The sequence below is a fragment of the Myxine glutinosa genome, chromosome 8, assembly GCF_964187855.1.
Source record: "Myxine glutinosa chromosome 8, kmMyxGlut1.1, whole genome shotgun sequence".
Classification (NCBI taxonomy): Eukaryota; Metazoa; Chordata; class Myxini; order Myxiniformes; family Myxinidae; genus Myxine; species Myxine glutinosa.
In genome coordinates, this window is record NC_136268.1 from 156,330,491 (window position 1) to 156,346,319 (window position 15,829).

A 15,829-nucleotide genomic window follows, 5' to 3' on the forward strand; every position below is an offset into this window, starting at 1 on the left:
TCTCTCAGCGGTCCATCGTTTGTGATCCAATAACTTTCGTTCTCTGTTTTCCCAGTCTTTTCACCCCATAGCCTACTTCCTTATGTAAATCTCAACTCAAAAAAAACAAAAAAAAAACATTTCCTTCTCTGTTCTCATTCATTTATTCATTCTTATTCGTTCTTTCGTTCTTCGACCACGTGTTTCTCCCCCATTTCCCCAGATAGATTGTCAAATTTCAACTCGTTATTTTATCGTCCATGCGTTATTGTTTGATTATAGTTAGTTTTGGTTTGAATTTCCTGTAACTCGTAATTAATTAATCGTGTTCTGCTCCTCGTGTGCGGCCTTGTAGTTGTACCCCCGTCGGTGTTTGTTAACTTAAGCGTGTTTTGCTTGGCTCTTAGTTTTTTCCCTTCTACCCCGAACATAATCCTTTGTTTTCACTGATGTCACAGTTTACACATCTCGCATTGCGCGGCGGCCATTTTGATACCCAAGCTAATCTGTCCGTGTGCGCTGATATTGATTTGTTGCGTTGGTTTATGGTGAATGCGGATCGCAAAAAGTCTGTTTTATAAAGTAATTTTGTTTGTTTTGTCACGTTCATGTGGAGTGTGGTGCCATCTAGTTTATATTACGTATTGTTGCCCAACAAACACAGAACATTCGGTTTAAGTTTGCCGTGGACCAGTGAACTGGTGAACACCTGGGCAGTGGGTCAACCTGCAACCAACTACCTGTAGAACAGACTTGGAGTGTACGTAAGGATATGGTAGATCCAGGCTTGAGTATGGCTAGCAGTGCGAGTGCCAACCTTGGCTACCAAGAGACGCTCCCCCCGGACGTTCTTGTTCGTTACAAAGAGAAGATTTCTGTCATTGGGTGTGACCCTTATGGTCTATCAAATGATCAATTTGAGAAGAATGTGAGCAAGTGGCCTCAGGTGACCCACATCGACGTGATCAACTACCTGTTGTTCAGCAAATCGGCCTACACCAAAGATGAGTTGAAGAAGTATAAATCCCTCGAGGCATACAGGTTGTACCAAGATGGATGGGTGCGACAAATCCTACACAAAGAACTGAATGACGCCCACTTGATTCGATCCAAGGTATTAATATATTAAACAAACATGTATTTTTTAAGCTGCTTGTGTTAATGTTATGGACCTGATTGATTAAGTGCCCTCCATTTGTTCAAAAACCACTGCAGTTTTAAGCTGTATATGCATGTGTGCATACTTTGTAGACATGTGACGCACAGTGCGAAGTGAGTGCCGCCATGTGTGCTTTGTGCGTATGGCCATGGCATAAGTCATCACCTATATTTATCATGTAAGCAACGATTACATAGCACGTTCTTCACATGATAAAATCGAGATTCATTTTGACCGAGTTGATAAGAGTACATAACTTTAGCAAGTTTATTGGACAGTTTCAAATTCAATACTTTTATGTTCCAGGTTTCGCATCCCATGAGGAATAACTCCTGGCCTAACGCCTGGCCTGTTTGAACAACGAAATACGCCGCAAATTGGCATGACTGGTCGTGAACAAAACTATTTAATGTGAATCCGCTGACGACGTTGTTCGAGAGGGTATCAAAATGGCCGAGGTGTCGCAGGGTGCCCTGCGTGCGTGCTCCGATGACGTCACAAGAAAACAAGCAATACTCTGTCTAACGTTGTAAATCCCCACCCCCCACCCCCCAAAAAAAAAACAAAAAAAAACAAAAACATTTATTTGCCTTTCTCCACGTGTACTGTTGTCTCATCCTGTATTTTCTGTCCAGGTGTGCTGTTCGCCCCGCCCCCATTATCTCCTTGCCATCCACCGTTTGCCCTGTTCACGTGACTCGTGGTGGTCCCTCTCGGCTCTCCCCCCGTTGGTATTTTGTGCATATAAGATTGTTCACGGTTCTGTTTAAATATTATTTAAATATGTTTAACCTTTCCCCTTCAGTGTTTTACTCAGTGGTATTTTACAACACGCTGTTTTTCTTCCTATTTAAAAGGCTTTTCTCAATTTCCTCTCCAACTCATTCCACTTCAAAAAAAAGAAATTCAATATCTTATACGTCTCCCTCACTACATGGTCTAAATTCACATTCATTTCATCCCTCCTCCATCGTTCTGAATCGGATTGCTAACTTGAAAATCACAACAAACCCAATTTGTTTTCAATGTTCGTCTTTCATTAATCATCCACTTTCTAAACTCCCCTCTTGCCCCTCCCATCCAAATCCCCCCCCCCTTGCACCTGCACTCCTAAACTCCCCCCTTGCCCCTCCCCTCCAAATCACCCCCCTTTCCCCTCCACTCCTGAACTCCCCCCTTGCCCTTCCCCTCCTAAACTCCCCCCTTGCGCTTCCCCTCCTAAACTCCCCCCTTGCCCCATCCCCTCCAAATCCCCCCCCCTCACCCCTACACTCCTAAACTCCCCCCTTGCCCCTCCACTTCTAAACTTCCCCCTTGCCCCTTCCCTCCTAAACTCCCCCCTTGCCCTCCCCTCCTAAACTCCCCCCTCACTCCTCCCCTTCAAAACTCCCCCCCAACCCCTCCCATTCAAATCTCCCCCCATACCATTCCTCTCCAATTCTCCCTCCTCCCCCCTCCTCCTCAAAGCTGCCTCCTCCCCACTTCGTCTCCCTTCTATCTCATACCTCCACCCCCCCCAACCTTATACTTTCCTCTGCCCCCCCTCAAACAACCCCTCACTGTGCCTCATCCCTTCACCATCAAACCTTTCATCCTCCTCATCCTTCCCCTTTCTTGGAACTCTTCTGCAATCTCTGACACACTATCAACTGCTCTCCCTACCTCCCCCTCTCATCCTTCATCTTACCCTACTCCTCCCCTCCCCTGTCCTGTACCCGATGCTCCCCCTCTCTCTTCATTAACGGTATGGACCTCAAACATCCGGGGCCTTCGCTCAAACCTGACTGATCTCTCCATACAGGTTGCTTCTGACAATCCAGACTTGATCTGCTTAACAGAGACTTTCCTCCTTCAAGATGTCTCTGATTCCTTAATATCTCTTCCTGGTTACTCCCTCCTCCGGTATGATAGACCTGAGCCTCGGCCTGGTGGTGGGGTGGCTATCTTTATCAAAAACTCTCTTCCTCACTCTCCTTGCACTGCCCTCTCTCCTCCCCACCCCCAGGAGTACCTCTGGCTACGGCTTCCTCTCCGCTCCCACCTTTTGTTCATATGTGTTCTGTACCGTCCCCCAAACAGTGATGACTCCATCTACATTTCACTGTCTGACAACATGGACCAACTTCTATCCACTCATCCCAACTCTCTCTTCCTCATATGTGGTGACTTCAACTGTCATCATGCCACCTGGTTGGGTGTGGGTTCCTCTCTCACCAGTCATGGCACCTCAGCAAAGGACTTCTGTGACTCACTGGGATTGACACAATCTGTCAATTTCCCGACCCGGATCTCAGCCAATGGAGTATCTTCTCTTCTAGACTTGGTTATGACAAACTTCCCTGCTAATGTCTGCTGCTCTTCTTCTGCTCCAATCGGTTCTTCTGATCATGTGCTTGTCAAAGTGGACATCTCTCTGGCCATTCTCAGAGAGCCTCCTCAGCGTCGACGAGTCTGGCATTTCACTCATGCCGACTGGGACGGTCTTCAAGCAGCCATCAATCGTCTGGATTGGTCTCCCATCTCCACTGCCTCCGACATCAATTCTTCCTGGGAATTCTTCCAAAGCAAACTGATCTCTCTCATGCACAGATTTATCCCATCTCGCCTTCAGTTGTCTTACCCTTCCTCCCGTCTATGGTACACTGAATCTTGTGGTGAGGCAGTTGCCCTGAAACAACTTGCCTTTGCCTCTTGGAAGGCTAATCCAACTGAAGGCAATCTCAGTTCCTTCCACCAAGCTCGGAACAAGTGTGTGTCTACCCTCAGGAGTGCCAGGAAGCACTATCTCTCCTCACTCAAGAATGAACTCTCAAACCTGCCTCCTTCCTCTAAATCCTGGTGGCATCTGGTCAAATCCGTTTCTGGTGTTTGTTGCCCCTCCATCCCCTCCCTTACCTCAAATGGCCACACAGTTGACATCGCACGTGACAAAGCCGAATGCCTCAACTCTGTGTTTGCCTCAAAATCCTTCGTCCCAAACCCATCTCTCTCTGTTCCCACCTTTCCCAGTCGAACCCAACTGCTCCTGGACTCTGTGTCCTTCTCTCCTGACAAGTTTTTGTCAAACCTCGACTCTGATTCTGCAACTGGACCAGACGGCATCAGCCCACGGGTCCTAAAATCCTGCTCTGCCGCTCTATCTCACCCTCTCTCTGTTCTTTTCACCCTACCTTTTGCTCAAGCTCATCTGCCAGCATCCTGGAAATCAGCAAACATTACCGCTTTACACAAAAAAGGTGCAAAAACAGATCCTTGCAACAACAGACCAATCAGCCTGCTCCCAATTATCAGCAAAGTCATGGAATCCATCATTGCTTCGGATATGAAATCTTTCCTCTTCTCCAATGGCTTGATCTCTGATCATCAATTTGGTTTCAGACCAGGTCACTCTACTCTGGACATGCTGCTTCTGCTGTCTCAACAATGGATGGAGGTCCTCAATGCCAAACAGGAAATCAGAGCTGTCTCCCTTGACATATCACGTGCCTTCGATACGGGCTGGCACCCAGCTCTGCTCACCAAACTCTCCTCCTATGGTATCCATGGAAATCTCCATGCATGGCTTGCGGACTTCCTCTCTGGTCGTAGTCAACGTGTGGCCCTGAATGGATTTCTCTCATCTCCCCTTCCTGTTCAGGCTGGAGTTCCCCAAGGCAGTGTGCTGGGCCCTGTGCTTTTTCTGGTCTTTATCAATGATCTCTCCAACTCTCTGGAAAATCCTCTCTATCTCTTTGCTGATGACCACTCTCTGCCGCTCCATTCCTCTTCCCTCAGATCGGCAGTCTGCAGCCTCCTCACTCTCTGAAGACCTGGACAAAATCACAGACTGGTCAAACAAGTGGAACATGTCTTTCAATCCTGACAAATCTCACACTCTTACTATGTCTCTCCGAAAAGATCGACTGGACAACCCGCCCATCTACTTTCTCAACAATCCTCTCCAAGAAGTTCTGTCACTCAAGCTTTTGGGTCTCACTATCTGCCATGATCTTTCTTGGGAAAACCACATTTCCAAGCTGGCCTCCAAAGCCAGTCGCCGACTGGGCATCCTCCGTCGTGCGAAGTCCTTCCTAGGCACACCTGAGCTCCTCACCACATACAAGGCTTTCATCCGCAGCTCAATGGAATACTGTTCTCCCCTATGGGCTGGTGCTCCTGCCTCACACCTGGCTCGGCTTCACGCTGTTGAATCCAAAGCTTTCAGAATCATTGGAATCTCCCGCGATGAAGCTATCTCTGAGGGCCTTTCACTCACTCAACGCAGGCAGGTAGGTGGTCTTTCTGTCTTCTACCGACTCCTCTCCGGCCTTGCTCCCCCAGCTCTCTCTGTGCTCTGTCCCCCAAATATTCCTACAGGTCGCACAAGATCTGCCAGCCACCCTTCGATGGTTAAACTGCCGAAATCTCGGCTCTCTGCTCACCTTCACTCTTTCATTCCTCTTTTCTCCCGCCTCTGGAACAAACTCCCACACTCACTTCAATCACACTCCTCCCTCCAGGTCTTTAAAACAGCTGTTCACCACCATCTCTTATCTTCCCCCATCCAAAACCTTGATCTTTTCTACCCCCACTAATTCACCCCAGATCCACCTTGTTTGAAATTCCAACTTCTTTCGTGGAAGTCCTGGCAGTGTCCATATGTTTTATACCTCTCCCACCCCACCCCCCCCCCCCCCCTTCCCATGCCTCTGCCCCAAAGCCCTCTCCCTCCCACAGTTCTCTCGATGTCTCCATGTCTCTCGGTCCCTACTCTCAAATGTGGTGTTTGTGTCCTTCCCCCTCTCTCCCCATCTTGTCTACCGCTCCCGATGTTATTTGTTTTATGTGTCTGTTTGTCTTTCTGTGTGATTAATGTTCGCTCTTTCACGAGCCTCGATTTTGTAAACAAAAAAAAAAGCAAAAAAAAAAGCAGGGGTTGGCCTTTTTCGGGGACCGTGGTTGTTGTTTTTTGGTCCCCTTTTTGAAGCAATGTTTTACGGCCGGATGCCCTTCCTGCCGCCAACCCTTTTTGTCGCCTTTAACGACAAACAGGGAATTACCAGTGAACTGGTACTCAATTAGCCGACCTCGGAAGGATGACAGGCTGAGTCAACCCCCCTGGTGTTCATTCAGCGATCGACCGGGATTCGAACCCAGGATCCTAGGATCCTAAGCTGGCACCCTAGCCGCTAGCCCAACACCAGGCTTTGTAATATAGTGTTCAAATATATAATTCGATTTAGTTAAAGGTTTTATAGGCGTGTAAATAAAAAAATTATGGGTTATACTGATATTTTCCCCAGTGTCGATTACACCACCCTAAATCTACCACGTTACCATTAGTTATTCCTGCATGTTATTTATGTCCTTTATAAACATCCATAAAGCTGCAAGTGTCTATTTGGAATGATTTTCCATTTTGTCTGACAGTCAGACTACCAGACAGAGTAAAATATTATCCTCACTCCTGTCTGTGCTTGTGTTCGGGATGTATTCTAAGCCAAGGTGTGTTAAAACGACAGACTTGTCTTTTTATTCATGTTCCGATTTGTGTTCAATACATATTCAAAGATTTACATAAGCTCTTCCTCGATCACAAACTGAGAAGACAGACGGATGGACGGACATGACCCAATTGCATAACCCCACTTTTCGCTTCGAGTGTGAGCGGGGAAATTACTCTGACAGGTACCCGATAAATGTCAATCTAACAAACTCAAAACACACGGACCATGTTGTACTAACCAGTTAATCAATTCATCTACAACCCTTCCGCGGAGCAATTTTAAAAGTGTGTGAAACACGTGCCCAGGCCGACATGGCCGACACTGTTATCGGGCCATTCATTTTCTCTGTCCAGGCTTGGATTCCGGAACTTAAAGTACATTTTTGTTTGACAAATACGTTTAAAACACCCACTGTCGTTGAGGTGGACAAACAATAATCCATGCCATCATTTCATTTTCCACTTGCAGCTTTAAAGCCGAGTCACAGTCCAACAAACAGAAAACTTTGTACCCTGGCCTGGGTTATGTCCGCATTGCTTTATGGACAGCTCTTCACTTTAATAATTACCACAAAACAACAAATTTAAAAATTAACAAAAATAAATTCCAAAATCAAACTTACAAATCAGCGATAAAGAGTTGGACAGGTTAGAGGAAGATGTCAGATAGGCAATAGAAGTGTTGCAGTTACCTGTGGAGCTGGCATGTGCCAGGTACAGACTTCAGTGAAACTGAATGAGGGACTTATTCGATGAAAACGCGTTGCCTTAAATATATCTGACATTCAAAGAGAATGAGTGAGGTACTCAGTGAGGGTGGATACACCGTTTACCACAAAGACATTTCACAGGTAGAACTTGCGAATACACGAGGCGTACGTCAAGATAAAATATTTCCCAAACATGGTTATTTATCACAACGTTCATACTCTTTGGAATAATTGCGCAGAAAGTCTATTCACCTCTTTCACTTTATTTGGAAAGCAAATTTAAATGTTTTGAAAGCATTCAACTTCCTATTTCCTGCTGAAGAATATCCCAATTACACATCATTTTGTGTTTCTTTCAATCACTGTTTAGGTTACATAATTTGGATCAAGCAATCATCTCGAAAAAGTACGATTGTCAGGAATCACCTGAGAGGCATAACTTTCCAACACGTTAATAAACTAGAACGGCACTCAGTAGAGAGCATACTTCCACCTGGTTGGCCATATCACTCAATGGTGAAGAATCACTTTTAAAAATTCTACTAATTGGATCTGGATCCGGATCTTCACCAAAATTGAATCGATTCTTCCTTGTCACACACACAACCTGTCCAACAACTTTCGTCCAAATCCTTCCACAACTTTTTGAGATATCCTGCTATGTATCGTTTTTGGCCCCATTGCCTAAATGGTGAAGAATCATTTAAAAAATTCTTGTAGCCGGATCCGAATCCTCACCAAAATCTAATCATTTCATCCTTGTCACATACGCTACATCTCTGCCAAATGTCGTCCGAATCGGTCCACAACTTTGAGATATTTTGTTCACAAACGGACAGACAAACAAACAGACAGACAGATAGACAGACAGACAGACAGACAGGGGTGAAAACATAACCTCCATCCACCTTTGGTGGCGGAGGTAAAAATATTATTTGCCTATACCAACGAAAAACCGGAGTTTTAAGAGACAAAATATGCTGACTTTAGACATCCAAATTTCCGGACACAATCATGTTTTGGGGCTTGACATGACCTCCATCCGTCAGTGATTAATCTGTGGCCTCCTACTTCCTTCAAATTGCCTCAAACTTAAAAATAACTAAATGATGAAGCAACTGCAACGAGGACAAAGCAGTCACATTCCCACAGAACATTAACTTATTTATTGCTCCATGATTGGTGAGAGTCTTACGCCTGGGTCATATATTTGAAGTCATGGAAAGGAGAGAAAAAAGAAGAAAAAAAACAAGAAAAGGGAGAAAGGTTTCAAAATGACGTGCTCCATTTCCCTTTCGCTCTACACAATGCAGCATCTTCGTCGTTAAACCTGAACAGTGATGTTTATTAAAATACTTGCCAAACATTATTCATCGGCCATTGCCAAGCTGTCAAAAACAATGACAAATACCACGGCAATCACAAGGAAGTGAAAACGAGAAAATAAAGCAAATGCAAAATAAAATGCAATGGGGAAAAAAAAGAAAAAAAAAAGAGCGAAAGAGAACAACAAACAGATTGAAAGGTTTTTTTCCCCCCCAAAAGAAAATAATTCAGTTCTTAAAACCCAATGTTGGTAAAAAGGAAACGTGGTGAAATGTACTTGGCACAGATGTACAAAGTGCAGCAAAGTGCACGCAATGGTGATCATTTACAAATGACAAAGCCACGACATTGTACACGTCCCAATGACAGAGAATGATGCAAAGCTATGCTTGCCTGAATGAGAGCAAGGTGAGGATAAAGTTGTAGGCGGAATGCCTTCCACGGGGTAACTTTACATAGTATAGCGACAGTTATTTCCCTTAATGAATGTATTAGCGCAAGCGCGAGGTAATTTCAATGTGATGTAGGATATGCATCGTTTTTAAAATAGAAAAGTGTGCTCTTCCTTCCCACCATGTGGATATAAAATCACCAGCCCTTGACACCATTTTAAATGTGCTTGCCTTTGTAATCTGTCTTTTATGTGCTACAAAGAGTTTTGACAGGCCGGCATATACAAGTAAAAAAAAGAAGAAAAAAAAAGAAAAAGAATACAAGTGCAGGTGGGAAAAGCTGTGACTGCCACACCAGCCACTGGCATGAACGAGACGAAAGCTGAAAGGTGAAAGGTCTCTCCTCACTGAAATGGCCTGAGTCACAGGCCAATCGCAGCCGAGAGGGGAGGGGATAGTGACGTCACAGCTGCAAGGTGGGGGCTGCGGCTACAAGCGGGAGACGGACGGAGACCGCGCGGGCCCCCAGGGAGACGGAGACCGCGCGGGCGCCGGTGGAGACGGAGACCGCGCGGGCGCCGGGGGAGACGGAGAACGCGCGGGTGCCGGGGGAGACGGAGAACGCGTGGGCGCCGGGGGAGACGGAGACCGCGCGGGCGCCGGGGGAGACGGAGATGGAGAAGGAGACCGCACGGGCACGGGGGAGACGGAGATGGAGACGGAGACCGCACGGGTGCCGGGGAGACAGAGATGGAGATGGAGACAGAGACCGCATGGGCACCGGGGAGACCGAGATGGAGACGGAGACCGCGCGGGCGCTGGGGGAGACGGAGACCGCGCGGGCGCCGGGGGAGACGAAGATGGAGACGGAGATGGAGACGGAGATGGAGACGGAGACCGCACGGGCGCCGGGGAGACGGAGATGGAGACGGAGACCGCACGGGCGCCGGGGAGACGGAGATGGAGACGGAGACCGCACGGGCGCCGGGGAGACGGAGATGGAGACGGAGACCGCACGGGCGCCGGGGAGACGGAGATGGAGACCGCACGGGCGCCGGGGAGACCGCACGGGCGCCGGGGAGACCGCACGGGCGCCGGGGAGACCGCACGGGGGCCGGGGAGACCGCACGGGGGCCGGGGAGACCGCACCGTAAGCATAGCTGTGGATAAACACCATTCAATATATACTTATAGACCAAGGACTAAGAGAGAAGGGGATGAGCGGGTTTTCAGCATACACAAATTATTAGAACACTAGAACATAGGGGGGGGCGGGGGAGGGTGGAAGGGATGTGGATGAGGGTTGGGGGCAGGTGGGGATGGGAGACCAAACACACGGAAGGCGATGGAAACAGAGCAATAATGAATGAAATAGGGAAAGATGGTAGGTTGATAAGACAACGTTTTTATTCACAGCCGGTCAACTCACCCTCAGCCAACACCTCTTCCACCGCGGCCTGATACCGGCCCACCACGTACACTCGCCCCATGAAAGCTGCTCCCGATGTTGTGCTCGCACTTGCAGTTTCTCGACGTCCTTCGAAAATTCTCTTCATGACCCGCTCGCTTTTATGAGGCCATTATCCGGCCAAGGATCTTGGCTCGGATGTCCGTGACTTCACAAAACATCGATAGTGTAAGCAAATCGAGGTGGAGCCAGAAGAGCAAGCAACTGGCTCAGGTCAACCGTGTGGATGACGTCAAGACGAAAAACGTGAATTTCTATTATTTTTAGTAAATTTTAAAGGCAGTTTTTGTAAATATCAGAAATATTTTTAACAATAATGTTTAGATGAAGTTTAAAATGCTTTTCATCTCGTTAATAAATGGACTTAATTTTAGTAAAAAAAACGAGATGGTAAATACCATCCAAATTGATTTTAGTATGAAATACACCTCAAGAATATTTTTCAACAATGACAGTTTTATTGATCATACTACGACGGCGAAATTAAAACATCCAAATTATTGTTGTTGAATAATATTATTTTTCTTTAATAATTATACTTATTTGCTGCATTTATCGTATCAAAAGGAAACACTAACAGTCTAACACACACAAGGAAGGAGCTTTGGCGCAGTAGGAGGCCATTTGGTCCATCATACGTGCGCTGCACTAACACCAGTATTGTAACTCATCGAAATACATTATACCTACCACGTACACACGTCCCCATACCCGTCTATCTCCAATGCATCCAGGTGGCAGGTACCGTAGGTTACCTATCCAAAACCCATTTCAACTTATCCACACCTCCGCCGCCACTACTTTTCCGGGGAGACCATTCCATGCATTAACCACTCTGTCTCCCACTGAAACTGAAGGTGACGCCTCAAAACTGTCCGAACTCTCATCTTCGTTACCCTTAAGTTATGACCCCTGGTCCCAAACACTGCCCACTGCTGAAAAACTCCGGCCCCGCACCATGAATGATCCTTGTCTCAGCTCAAAAACAATTTTATCACTCCAAACTACACTCATCTCCAATGAAAATAATTGAACGGCACTCGATAGAAACAATACCAAACCAAGAAAGAGCAATCAGAGATTGCAGACCCTCGCCAGGATGTGTTTTCAGTTCTTTTTAAGGCTTTTGTGTTAAAACAAATGTGGCGGCCGAACCACGTGACTGATGACGTCATCATGTTTTTTTTTTTCTCCACCAATTTATCCCGAGATTATGCTCAAGAAATGTCATCTTGAACGGATGAAGTTTTTTACTTGTCCAATTATGACGTCATAATGGAGGCACCTATGACATCATCATTAACAGATTTTATTCCACATGGAGAGTTCTTTACAATTAGCCATGTCTCAATTTTTTCTATTCAGCACTTTCGGAGATAGAGGTGCAAGGTTTTTCAGTTTTTCCAAGGTGGCAGTCAAACACGTGACCTATGACGTCATAACAATCAATAAAAATATATTATACAGGTGGAGTTGCACCTATGGTGAAAATTCATGTCAATCGGACCAACGGTTGCAGAGAAAATCATATTTATTCTGTGCGGACAAACAGACAGACAAACAGACAGACAAACATGAAAAATCACTCATCGAGCGACACTTGGCAAAACATAAGTGGTTGAATTCAGTGACCTGATATGCAAATCGCCTGCAAAGTTTAAGTTCATCTGATGAAAATTGACAATTTTAGAAATTTGGCCTATGTTGACCTTTTGGCCGATGTTGACCTCAAAAATAGTTGGTGGTTGGTTTCAGTAAACTGATATGTAAATCATATTCAGATTTCAAGTCAATTGGATAAAATTGAGGATTTTAGAAATTTGAAAAAAGTGGTTGACCTTTCGCCTATGTTGATCTCTTGGGCTATGCTAAATACTGATCAGATCAAGCGTTGTACTTGTCGAATTATGACGTCATAATTAAGGCACCGATGACATCACCATTAACATATCTTATTCCCCATGGTGAGTACTTGACAATGAGCCACGTTTCAATTTTTTCCATTTAGTTTGGGAGATATGGAGGTGTAACGTTTTTCCAAGATGGCGCCCGTACCACGTGACCTATGACGTCATAATTATGAATAAAAAATTATATAGGCGGAGGCGCTTCTATGGTAAAATTTCGTGTCAATCGGACAAACGGTTGCCGAGAAAATGAATTTTTAAAATGCAGACACGTACGACACACGTACGGTACACGGCACACGTACTCACATGAATGCTTACCCCTGCTTTTCACTTCGCGAGCGCAGGGTAATGAAGTTTGTGTGTGTCTGTAGTTGGTCGGCCGCTTTCGCTGCTGCTTTTGCTTTTCTAGCCTGGGTTCCGATCCCGACCGTGCTATAAACAGTGTAATCTCGGTGTTTTACAGACTGGGGGATTCTTCAATATGTACACTGTCACTTCGATGAACGTCAAACATGGCGTCCCATCATCAACGTCAAAGATCCCACGGTGTGCTTCGCGAAAAGTCGACAAGTTATCGCCGGAATCCTGGTCAAATTCCAAATTCCTGCCCTAACCTTAGACTTCAGCCCATCTTCCCCCACCCAACCCCACTAGGGTTGTGGGACTTGGAATAAACCACAACGTGATCTTTCACCGGCCATGACTCTTCAATCATGTAGTGATGAAGAGATGAGGACAAGCCGATGAGGAGTTTCACGGTGCTGTTTAAAAACAATTTTGTGGGAGAAGCTCGGGCCCCGAGGCAGGGACCCCACCTGCCCTCCTCCTCTCCCCCACCCCTCATCGGCCCTGACTGTGACTACCACTTTGATTAATTGTTGGGAAGCTTGCACGCTCCTGTGACCTGAGAGCTATACTGGCAGGAACTTTGCTCCTGGTCGGCTTACCCAGCCAGGCAGGTCAATAGGTCGGAGCCAGACTGAGTAGTCATCTTTAGACTAAAGAAAATGTATTTTTCCACTTGGCATTTTCCATAATGATTCTGTGAACAGGTTTCACTTGTTTCAGGACAAGATGAATGGTCTTATACTGCAATTTATAGACTCCTTTCTTTTCTTACATTCAGCAATTTATAGCCTCCTTCCTTTTCTTCTATTCTGCCATTTATATTCTCCATTTCTTCTATTCTGCAATTTCTAGTCCCCTTTCTTTTCTTCTGTTCTGCAATTTATATTCTCCTTTTCTTCTATTATGCAATTTCTAGTCCCCTTTCTTTTCTTCTATTCTGCAATTTCTAGTCGTCTTTCTTTTCTTCTATTCTGCCATTTATATTCTCCTTTTCTTCTATTCTGCAATTTCTAGTCGTCTTTCTTTTCTTCTGTTCTGCAATTTATATTCTCCTTTTCTTCTATTATGCAATTTCTAGTCCCCTTTCTTTTCTTCTATTCTGCAATTTCTAGTCGTCTTTCTTTTCTTCTATTCTGCCATTTATATTCTCCATTTCTTCTATTCTGCAATTTCTAGTCCCCTTTCTTTTCTTCTATTCTGCCATTTATATTCTCCATTTCTTCTATTCTGCAATTTGTAGTCCCCTTTCTTTTCTTCTATTCTGCCATTTATATTCTCCTTTCTTCTATTCTGCAATTTCTAGTCCCCTTTCTTTTCTTCTATTCTGCCATTTATATTCTCCTTTTCTTCTATTCTGCGATTTCTAGTCCCCTTTCTTTTCTTCTATTCTGCCATTTATATTCTCCTTTTCTTCTATTCTGCGATTTCTAGTCCCCTTTCTTTTCTTCTATTCTGCCATTTATATTCTCCATTTCTTCTATTCTGCAATTTCTAGTCCCCTTTCTTTTCTTCTATTCTGCCATTTATATTCTCCTTTTCTTCTATTCTGTGATTTCTAGTCCCCTTTCTTTTCTTCTATTCTGCCATTTATATTCTCCTTTTCTTCTATTCTGCGATTTCTAGTCGTCTTTCTTTTCTTCTATTCTGCCATTTATATTCTCCATTTCTTCTATTCTGCAATTTCTAGTCCCCTTTCTTTTCTTCTATTCTGCCATTTATATTCTCCTTTTCTTCTATTCTGTGATTTCTAGTCCCCTTTCTTTTCTTCTATTCTGTCATTTATATTCTCCTTTTCTTCTATTCTGCAATTTGTAGTCGTCTTTCTTTTCTTCTATTCTGCCATTTATATTCTCCTTTTCTTCTATTCTGCGATTTCTAGTCCCCTTTCTTTTCTTCTATACTGCCATTTATATTCTCCATTTCTTCTATTCTGCAATTTGTAGTCCCCTTTCTTTTCTTCTATTCTGCCATTTATATTCTCCATTTCTTCTATTCTGCAATTTCTAGTCCCCTTTCTTTTCTTCTATTCTGCCATTTATATTCTCCTTTTCTTCTATTCTGCGATTTCTAGTCCCCTTTCTTTTCTTCTATTCTGCCATTTATATTCTCCTTTTCTTCTATTCTGCAATTTCTAGTCATCTTTCTTTTCTTCTATTCTGCCATTTATATTCTCCATTTCTTCTATTCTGCAATTTCTAGTCCCCTTTCTTTTCTTCTATTCTGCCATTTATATTCTCCTTTTCTTCTATTCTGCGATTTCTAGTCCCCTTTCTTTTCTTCTATTCTGCCATTTATATTCTCCTTTTCTTCTATTCTGCAATTTCTAGTCGTCTTTCTTTTCTTCTATTCTGCCATTTATATTCTCCTTTTCTTCTATTCTGCAATTTCTAGTCGTCTTTCTTTTCTTCTGTTCTGCAATTTATATTCTCCTTTTCTTCTATTCTGCAATTTCTAGTCCCCTTTCTTTTCTTCTATTCTGCAATTTCTAGTCGTCTTTCTTTTCTTCTATTCTGCCATTTATATTCTCCATTTCTTCTATTCTGCAATTTCTAGTCCCCTTTCTTTTCTTCTATTCTGCCATTTATATTCTCCTTTTCTTCTATTCTGCGATTTCTAGTCCCCTTTCTTTTCTTCTATTCTGCCATTTATATTCTCCTTTTCTTCTATTCTGCAATTTCTAGTCGTCTTTCTTTTCTTCTATTCTGCCATTTATATTCTCCATTTCTTCTATTCTGCAATTTCTAGTCTACTTTTCTTCTATTCTGCAATTTCTAGTCCCCTTTCTTTTCTTCTATGCTGCCATTTATATTCTCCTTTCTTCTATTCTGCAATTTCTAGTCTCCTTTTCTGCGATTTCTAGCCCCTTTCTTTTCTTCTATTCTGCCATTTATATTCTCCTTTTCTTCTATTCTGCAATTTCTAGTCCCCTTTCTTTTCTTCTATTCTGCCATTTATATTCTCCTTTTCTTCTATTCTGCAATTTCTAGTCCCCTTTCTTTTCTTCTATGCTGCCATTTATATTCTCCATTTCTTCTATTCTGCAATTTCTAGT

The 15,829-nt window shown here is 44.2% G+C and overlaps 1 protein-coding gene across 1 annotated transcript in view; it reads right to left on the reverse strand.

The window, feature by feature from the left end:
- The window catches only part of LOC137433049 (AP2-associated protein kinase 1), a 188,373-nt gene extending 177,620 nt beyond the window's left edge, over positions 1-10,753 (reverse strand). Inside the window, 1 exon segment of the mRNA XM_068125469.2 lies at positions 10,481-10,753. Within this exon segment, the coding sequence (XP_067981570.2) occupies positions 10,481-10,607 (127 nt within the window). The 5' untranslated portion in view covers positions 10,608-10,753.
- Between the last annotated feature and the right edge of the window lie 5,076 nt (positions 10,754-15,829).